Source organism: Gymnogyps californianus, chromosome 23 (genome assembly GCF_018139145.2).
Source record: "Gymnogyps californianus isolate 813 chromosome 23, ASM1813914v2, whole genome shotgun sequence".
Taxonomy (NCBI): Eukaryota; Metazoa; Chordata; class Aves; order Accipitriformes; family Cathartidae; genus Gymnogyps; species Gymnogyps californianus.
The window spans coordinates 726,412-736,417 of NC_059493.1; the positions used below are offsets into that span (position 1 = coordinate 726,412).

The window sequence follows — 10,006 nt, forward strand, 5'->3', positions numbered from 1 at the left end:
CCCTGAACAGCTGGAACCACAGAGAGCAGGGCTGAAATGAAACAAAGAAAAAAGCTTCCTCCTAGTTTGAGTCCTGCTGTGATGGGGGCCGGAGAGCTAGCTGGTTAGAGAAGAAAGAAATACTGCAGTGTCCCAAGAGAAAGGTTGATCCTCCCTGCAGCTGGATTCAACGTGCCGAATCCCAATCAATGTTCTCTGTGCAGGTAGAGGTCTGGGCAGGTCACTGTGCACTGTGCTCTAAGTGACAGTCCACCTCCAAGTTAGATAAAAGTGACCCCCACCTTCCAGACTCAGATAAAAGCAGAAAGAGAGGCAGGAGGAGGTGGGAAGTGGCTTGGACAAGGCTGTGGAGTTCCTAGGAAATGCCACAGCTTGGTTGAGGCATCTGCTGCTCTTTGCACCTCTGCTTGCCAGATCTGTGTCCAAGACACAAATGCTCCAGCTCGCTCTCTTGAATGCTCAGCAACCACCACCCTGTGCTACGACCTCAGTAGCCTAATGTCCCCCTCACCCCTCATCCCACCCTTCTCTCTCAACCCTGGCAGCGCTCCTCAGTCAACCAGATGTGAAGAACAAAAGGAAAGGCTTGGATGAAGTGTGCAACCCTACGGCACTCCACATGCAAAGAGCTTGCAGGGCGAGGCCCATGGTCAGAGGAGAGGAGCCTCCCACGGCTGAGTGCTTTGTTGTCCTAAAGGCAGTGCTGCCTGCCTTCATCCCTAAGACAATTAGCTGTTGAAGGTGAAAGAGCAAGGCCACTCCAGGCAGAATTCATTATGCATATGCCTGTGAGCAGTACTCTCTAGAAAAACAACATAAAATGCGAGAGTGGATTGCCCTCACTGATTTTGCTGATTCCACTAAATTTCAGATCTAATAACGTCTCCATATTGCTTCAATTGTCTCTTCTGAGGCACAGCTGTGACTCTCCCCCCTGAAGCGTTGTGGCTGCAGAAAGGGAAATAAAACCTAGCCGAGGCGTTCAACACAGCAGCCTTTTAATATACAGCCTGTTCCCTACGTTCATTTATTCTGTATCTCCAACTACTGTCTCCCTGCTAGAAAGACTAATAGAATTGGCTCCTCTTATTTGCAAAGCTGTGGTAAAATCTGGTTAAGGAGTTTCTTCTCCTGGGATGAAAGGTGACTTCTGTTTAAGGATGCAAAGTAGCATTTAGTGGAAATGAGTTAATTTCCTGCCTCCTAGATGTTCTGCCACCATCTTCCACATCCACCCCATCTAAATTTGGACACCTAAATGAGGTGGTAAACCTTGGTGCATAGCTAAGAGGGGCTGCTAACTGATGGCCATTGAAACCCTCCTAAAATCACAGTCATGCGAAGGTCCTTATGTTTCCACTGATTGTAGAGAGATCCTGCGCTCCTCTTACCTGTAGTACCTCAGACAGTCACTCTGGTTTTGCATCCTGATCCCAAGGCTGAACAAGGCATTTGGGCCCATTTATTTAGAGGGTCTGTTACTGCTCACGTCGACTTCTGTTATCTGTGGGATGAACTGAACTGTGCTGGCAATGGAGAGCCCTGTAAAAGCTTGAATGGATGGGTGATTAGCCAGCCAACTTGGTCTTCATCCAGACAGTTTTCCAGATAAAACAGCACTGAACCATGGACTAGGTCGATGACGCTGATGTTTTATTTTTCTATTGCAATTGCATGGTACAAAGCCCAGCTGTGAATCAGGGCCCCCTTCTGGTAAGTGCAGGTGGGAAAACACATCTCTTGCCACGTGTTTAAGAGAAAGCTGGGTCTTCCAGAGCTCTAGGATTACTTGTTTGTGGTCACACTCTGGCTAGCAGAACCTCTGCACTTCTGTGTCTGTTACCATATTGCTAGATACAAGATGAGAGCCCTGTTTAACATCCAGCTTTTTGGTTAATGTAGCTCTCTTCCTCCTGGGTCTACTTTGCATTTGTACCCAGGGCACTAGTACAACATTTTCTGCCACTCATGTGCAATGGCACAGTAACTTGTTTCCTGGATATCTCCTCGTCATTCAATCTGACAATTCTCCTCCCCTAGGAGATGTTGGCTTCTCCATCTCCTCTAAGGCAGCGTAGCTGCCAAAGTCCATCTCAGTCCATCTGGACTGAAAACTCCTAACTGGCATTCTCCCCGCCCCCCCCCCAACTGCATGGGTGAGAGAAATGTCAAGCAATGAAACACAAGAACTCCCTTGCTCTGTCAGTTCACGTGAAAGGAGGAGAAAGCCTGAACTGTGTATCTGCCCTTCACACATGTTGGATGCCCTGCAGAATTACCCATTGCACAGTAGTAGAAAGTGTTGCCAAACAGGTCACTGTCAATTCGCTGCAGAGCAGCTGACCCAGGCAGCAAAGGAAATAGGAGGAGATAGGGAATGGCATGCTTGAGCTGAGAAAAAGACACACTCTGTCCTGTTTTAAGGGGAAGAAGGTTTGAACTCTGAAGTTAGACCAGCGTAATGCACAAGGGAATGGGGAAGAGGTATCTGATGAGTACAGCTACATGCTGTGCTAGCTCTGGGTCAAGTCTGGCTCTCATGTCTGCACTCCCATGCTGTCTGTTCTCTGGTCTGCATCTGAGCGGCTTATGCTCAGACTCCAGTCCAACTACTTGTCCAAACCAGACAGCATGTCCAACAAGCCTGTGTTAAAGCATAGTTATGAAGGACAGTGGAGACTTAATCACATTTGAAAAAAGAGCTCTCTAATTTCAAAGCAACCCTATTACTGGAGAGAAGGATTATCGTTAGTCATGGATATAAGATAACACAGGCTCACTAGGTCGTAGCTGACTACAAAAACTAGTGTAAACATAGTGCAGCTGTACGTTGGTATGAATTGCTAGCACCTTTTTTATGATAATGGAACTGCTGATCTATCCAAGCCAGTTTTCATCAATAAGAAGTCAAATCTTTGCCAGTGCACGGCATGCACAGGTTGTACTTTCTTACCCTTTTGGACCGTACCTTGGGCATTGCCGTGAGTACTAGATGGCTTTTAGTCCTCAAGCCCTGCCCCGGCCCCAAACCCAAAGATTTCTGAGCCTCACTGCATCCTCTTGAATGCTCGTAGGGCGGTGCTCAGTTCCATTTGGATCAGCAGCACCATAACCTCACCCCTGGAGCATCCAGACAGAGTATCTCTCCACACAAAAACAATTGCAACTTTTTGTTCTCTGGCTGGGATTCCTGGACTGCTGCTTTTTGTTCGGGTTTATTTGATTCTCAACATAATTAAAGAAAATAAAACTAGTGCAAGTAATAGTCTGAAACTACTAAAGTTGCATTGCAGGAGATGTGGAATTAGAACAAGGAAAACATTCTCATGGGGGGGTGGTTCTAAGTAGAATTGGTTAATCTTGGGTTCAGTCTTTCACTCACGCAGCAGGCCTGCCCCACAATATTTACTTAAAATCACAGCAAAGTGCATTAAAATGACGTTAAAGCAGAGATACCAGCCCACAAAGAGCAAATAGAACCAGGGGCACTCTGAGATGAGATGGCGGTGTGCTTATTTCAGGCTTTCCTGTGCCTATCAGATGGTGCCCCCTTTTTGGTCAGCACCAGAGATGCTGGGATGCTGCGGAGGGAGTGGGCACTTCATTTTGTATTGGCATTTTGTCCTGTGCAAGGGATGGAGAACGTGTTCCCACTGCACAGATGCTAACGCAGAGCTAACGCTAGCGCTGATGCTAACGCTAGCGCAGACTACACAGCAGTGGCCAACCCTCTCCTCCCTTTTCCTCTCTATGTTGTCATGCTGTAAGGACAAGCCTTAACTGAGAGAGCATTAATCCTCAAAGAGGGGCATTACCATGGGCGTATTCATGACCTTTACATGGGTCTCTGCTCTGCCCCGGAGCCTGATTCCTCGAGGAGAGCCTGAGTTGAAGCCAGAGATTCTTCCTGCTGACAGAAGGCCAGGGCCGAGCCGTGCAGAGAGGGTTCAGCTGCCACTGCGCTCAGAGCAGCCCTGAGGTGATGCTCTCATCTTGAACTTGATGCAGTTCAAGGCACTGTGAAATCTTTGTTTTCCTTAAATGACCTTTGCTTGCACAAGACAGCCTGCATTCAGCTGTGGGCTGCTCTGCATACTTCATCGCTTCAGCAAGGAATCCACTTTCCTCTGCTGAACGGCTAAGGCTCAGACAGATGTTTCTTCATATCCACAGAGCATGATGATATAATTGGCAGAACTCTTGGAGAGGAGCTGTCTGTATCTCTTTATGTGTCAGCCCCGTCCACGCCAGCTCCTCTCATCCCTGTCAAATCCTTCTCCAGCACCCTTCTGCCTTTCTACCAGCATCTCCCTTACTTCACTTTGGGTCCCTCTTCTGCAGAGCATTTGTCCGTAGGCTGGGTACAGCAGGGAGAAGATACAGAGCCGTGCAGAGGATTAAAATGGCTGATGTTGTTACCCCAACAGATCTACTCCAGCCTGCATGGGCTCAATGCTCCATTTGGCATTTTTTCACCAGGAAAAACATTTACTTTGGGAGAGGAAAGAGGAAAACAGAAAATAAGCTCATGCTCACAAATCCAAAAACAAAGTATGGACTCAGAAATCCTCTAGTGCCTTTTTGGATGACTTCATATCTAAAAGAATGAATCCATAATACAATAGTGCTGATTCTGACATTTGAGTATTTACAGTGGGATCTTTCGCAGGTGGAACTTAGGAGAAAAAAAAAAAAGAACAGCTCGGAGGGCAAAGGTTTTGTTTAAAAATGTACAACAAACTGTAGCTTAGCACCGAAGAGCGAGAAAAGCAGTTTATTGGCTTCCCACGAGCAGTAGAATATCAAGACATCCTAATGAAGAATGGATGTATTTCAGGAAAAATTCTGAGCAAGAAACTTAGTTAAACAAATCTTCCCTTTTGCCTGGTTGGTAAATGATTAGAAATAGGACACAAAAGCCAGGTATTTGAAGGAGAGAGAGAGGCTCCAAAGGTGCACAGTCCAGATTACATGCTGTTGGAAGTTTAAGACTCAAGTCTGGGAAGAGGCATCTGTAGAGGCAGGGACCACGGGTCGTGCACTGACTCAGACACCAGCTCTGAAGAATAGGAATGGCTCTTGCCAGCTCTTGCCAGCTCTTGCAGCTTCAATATGACTTGAAGTACTCGATGCTCTGTTTAAAGATCCCGGAGTCAGAAAACAGTATGAGAGGACTTCATCCTCCTTCACTACAAAAGCTGTTGTTAGGGTTTAACCCCTTGGTTGCTCGGCACAGGACTCGCTCTTATAACGTCCGTCTCTGAGAAAGAGAGGGAACAAAGTGGTGTGCCCAGGAATACTTAAACTGACATCAGATTTGCACACAGCCGGGAAGGTATCTCAGCTGTGATGCCGTTGCCTCGATCAGTAACTGTGCTTTTCGACTTTGTTCTCTTTTGTTTTAGGGCCGTTGCATCAATTTCACCAGAGTGAAGAACACAGAGGCCCCACCCAAATACCCGCTCAACAACGCATATCCTCCGTCATCTCCACCTCCAGCACCCATCTACAACCCCCCGCCCCCGGCTCCGATCTATACCCCACCTCCACCCAGCTCATCCACACCCCACACCCCATCCCCGTCCTCCACGCTCCCACCACTCCCCCCACCGCCCCAAGCCCCACCACCCAACCGGGCTCCCCCTCCATCTCGGCCCCCACCTCGCCCAACAGTTTAGGGGGTCGGCCTTGCTCCCGTCTCTTCCACAAGCGTTCGAGAGGCTTTTTCAGCAGTACTGTATCACATCCATCTTCCGGGGGGGTGGGGGGCTAGAGGAAGCCGGACCATTTTTGAAATGGGTGACACCAGAACAAACGACTTTGTAGTCGTCTTTCTCCTTTAGTTTTCTTTTATTTTTAAAATCCCTTGTGCATCAGTGCCACCAAACTATCGAAGCAAGAAAAGCCAAGAGACTGCAAGAACAAGGAAAATATCTTGAGTTCCATTTCAGCAAGGCTCTCCCCCCTCTTTGTCCCCGACACTTCCCTGTGCCTTACCACGGTGATTCCAGGATACATTGAAAAAAATGAATGAATAACTAGAGTAAGCTCTCCAGAAAGGCAATTCTCCCCAGGGAAGGACTGCAAAAGACTCTTCCAAGTGCAGACATCCCAGCTAGCTACCTGGAGACAACTGCACAAACTTCACGGTACAAGACTCAAGGTATGACAGAAAGTTGATCACGTCTCACTCACATGCCAGCTGCCAAGCAAATAATGACAACGGCAGGTCTGCAAGTACAGAAACCCTTGTAAATCTGAAAAGAGTTGATGACAGGCAGCTGTTCCCATGGACCATGAATTGGAGAAGGGAAGGTATTGTCATCTCAGAGGGTCCGGAAAGGAGAAGGGTAGGTCTCTGGTGTCTGGATTTGCGTATGTTGGTATGTGGAAGTGCAGGTGAATGAAAACGGAGTGCCACTAGGAAAACGAATTACATGGAAAAATAAACCAGTCAGTATGTCACAAGGCTTTGACCCCATCCCCTGAGGACAAGGCATAACTGATGACAGGTCAGCCTTCAGCGCTCCCAGTGGGACAGAGGAGTTCATAAAAACTGAGCAAAGGAATCTGGGAAAGGTATGGTTGACAGAAGAGTCTTTGCATTCAGTTTAGACTAATTATGTCCATCTAGTTAATAGCTCTGCAATTCAGCAGTGTAATGTAATGCTGGTTTCATTTTAAAAGGAAAGTTTCTGAATATAAACAAGAGGTTAGGTGTATCGATTTCTCTAAATCCAGTCTGCTTGGGCTCCTTGTTATTGTCAGTTTGAAATGGTTACCACTGATGCGTTTCTGTTTTTTCTGTAAATTGTATTCTTTCGCTCTAGAAATGTTTCCACATGGATTTTTATTTTTTGTTTTCCTTTCCTGAATAAGTAGCAGATGCCTTCCAAACTCGTAGTGAAGAAGAGCCAGTATGCTTACTCACTCTTGTCAACTCTCAACAACATCACTTCTATTAGCAGTTGTTGACTAAGGCAGAAATCAACACGGACATGCAAGATGGGAATCAGTCTTCCAAGAAATGCACTGGCTGCATTTCTCCATGCTTTCTCCTTGCCTTCATGGGACCCCCACCATATTCCACAATATTGCATATGCACATCTTTTATCCTATAGCAAACCTTCTGAGCACCTGCCTTTGCAACACAGTGCTAGAAATAGGTGAGATCACTCGGCACTTCAGTCAAACCTCTGGCTCTCTAATTTACTGTCAGGATCAGTTCTCACGAAATGACTCTCTCTCTGGAAATTGCGAAGTCATAAGAGGTAAACCGTCTTTGTAGCTGCAGTTCTATGAATATATAAAGGTTCTCATAATCATAATTTTTCACGAGATAAAGAAATGCTTTGCCAGGTACTTACTTCAGTGCTGTTGGAAATATTAATTCTAGCTTTTGTAGCAAAAAAGAAAAAAGGAAAAAAAAAATGCTCAAGGAGGAAAAGGAACAGACGAAAAAGGCTCAGTGGAAACTTGACCTGGGACCCTTTTGGTAGGGACATTTGTGAATGAACCCTTACCATGAGACTCAAGAGTCAGTCTAACTGTCATTCACCAGCCTTACCCACCGCTAGGTCAGTATGTCATCCATTAGATGACATAAATACATCAGTCACGATGGATCTGAAGACTCAATCTACAGCCAAGGCTGGCTGTTCTGCAAAAAGGCTGATTAATTCACCCGCAACACTGTTTTGTCTGCAGGCAGCACAGAGCAGTCCCCAATTAGGAGCAAAACCAACAGTTTTGCTACTCGCTATGTCAGATTGTATCATCAGCTACAGGCCATGGTTAGTCCAACAAGATGACTTTGTGATTGGCAGGTGGGAGTGGGAAGCTTTTAACACCCTGACACAAGTTTGGTTGGACTCCCTCTTGTGATGGATGGGATCTAGTTAAATAGCTGTTTGATTTGGTTTCATGATGAACGGTGTAAAAACCGGGAATAGTGTAATACAGGATCAATAGGTACTTCTCTTAGCACATCCTCAGTATTTCAAAAAAGTTTGGAAAGGAAATTGATTTTCAACAATATGGCATTGAGATTTTTTTTTTTTAAGTGTCAATTAACCAATAAATCTAAACGTACTGCTGGGTAAAAAAATAAAAGCAGAGTATACTCCATGACTAAAGCTAACTTCTTGCAGATGTATATAGAAATTTTCATTCTCTCCAAACTAAGGGAAAAAAACTCCTACGGTATTAAAGAAGCAAAATAAAACCTAGATCAGGCTAGAAAAATCATAATTTTAAAATACCCCCTATGTAATCATCCAGTTTATGAATAAAAAACAAACTCCAAATTTTTTGTTGTACATATTGTTACTGCATGCTTACCATATGTTAGATGGAAGCATTTCCTATCCATTGTGGATAAAAGAACATTTTTCAAGTTGTAGTAAATTATTATAAAGCCAATGACATTTCATGGCATGTTATTGTATCAAGCTGTGCTTGTTGTATTTTTTTCTTTATGGTTGTATTGCTTTTTTATAAATGTACAAATATTTCCTGTAGTGACGAATACCTATTTTACATAGCATTAATTGAAGCACTAGAGCTCCAGGCTATACCCTCCCTTGATCCACTGGCATAGAGTTTTGCACGTCGATCCAGGGTGGGATATGGCCAGAGTGCAGTGGGTAGAGACAAACGAAACTGGATGCCGAAGCAGAGCACCCGTGCTGCTGCTGGTGAATTGGTTTTAGTGGACCCTTGCTGACGTTCTCAGAAAAATGAGAGCACGTTTGGTGGTGGACTTTGTACCTGGTCTTGTATTTAGGATCAACCTAAATGTGGCTGCTAAAATGGCTTCCCAAAAGTACCGCACATGCTTTTAAAAATCATACTCCTTTTATGCCGGTCCCTAAAGATTAACTTAGGAACTTAACGTATGGCAATCAAGAGTGAAAATTTGGCCCTGAATTTAAATCAGCTTCCACTGACAGTTAATGCTATGTAAATGAGGTTGAATTAGCTGGTGTACCATATACTGATATATGGTACCCTATGTATTCTCTGTCTAGAAAACTTTCCTAGAAACACATTACACAGGCTATCAATCCACACTAGCCAGTTTTTAAGTAAACGTTCATTATAGATCAAAAGGAGTTGAGTGGCACTACATCTGCTCTGCAATTTCAAAAGACTTCAGCGGGTCTCACTGTTTACTAGTTGCACATGCTCCTATATAGGCTGGTCTAAACAGCAATAAACAGATGTCTGATGGCGTTAAATAAACAGTTGTTTCATTTGCTCTAAATAGGTCACTTTGATTACTCCCGTTGTTTTTCATTCATGCAAAACTTTCTGTCAGTGTGTCTTGCAGCCTCAGGACTAAGCAGCTGCATTTGACAAAGATTCAGATATTTTTTTTAATTGCTAAAATGTTACAAATTGTTGCTGGCTGTATTTTGAAGCATTCACCCACATGAACTTTGTGGTCATCCGAATTCTCTCTCTACTCCTTGGTGTGCGAAGGCATCTTCTGTCACTGTTTATTTTGGGGAAGGGGAGGAATGTCTGGCTTCTGAGAGCTCTGGCAAGATTTGAGGGTAACCAGTTGGTAACATTGCCTTATATGTGGTGCTGATGCAGCAAAGGAAAAGAAACAAGCCTTCTGTTTTGATGTTGAATTACATTTTGTCAGTTCAGCCAGTGCTGTGCAATGATGTTTTACTCCCTCTGTTTGTTGCATGTGTCATTTGTTAAATTCAGTCATTACTCTTGCTGACCTTGATGTTATTATTAAAGAACTACACAAATTTGTGTTGGGCTCCATAAGATTCATTGACTAGGCAAAGTGAACAAAGCAGGAGGCAGGAGAATCCTGGTCAACAAGTTTTCTCATAAAACTGGCTTTCTGTCATCCTGGAGAACTCAAACTTGGTGATTTTCTTCCCGACAGCCCAGAGCACTTCTGCCTGACACAAAAGCTATTTTCATTCGGACATGACACAGCCTAAACTGTCTGCTCCTCTGCAGATACCCAGAGCCTCACCT

The 10,006-nt window shown here is 44.8% G+C and overlaps 1 protein-coding gene across 1 annotated transcript in view; it reads left to right on the forward strand.

The window, feature by feature from the left end:
* Window positions 1-9,773, forward strand: part of ANTXR1 (ANTXR cell adhesion molecule 1) — a 111,145-nt gene extending 101,372 nt beyond the window's left edge. Inside the window, exon 18 of the mRNA XM_050910288.1 lies at window positions 5,406-9,773. Coding sequence (XP_050766245.1) covers window positions 5,406-5,678 — 273 coding nt within the window. The 3' untranslated portion in view covers window positions 5,679-9,773. The remainder of the gene's footprint in view (window positions 1-5,405) is intronic.
* Window positions 9,774-10,006: the final 233 nt, after the last annotated feature.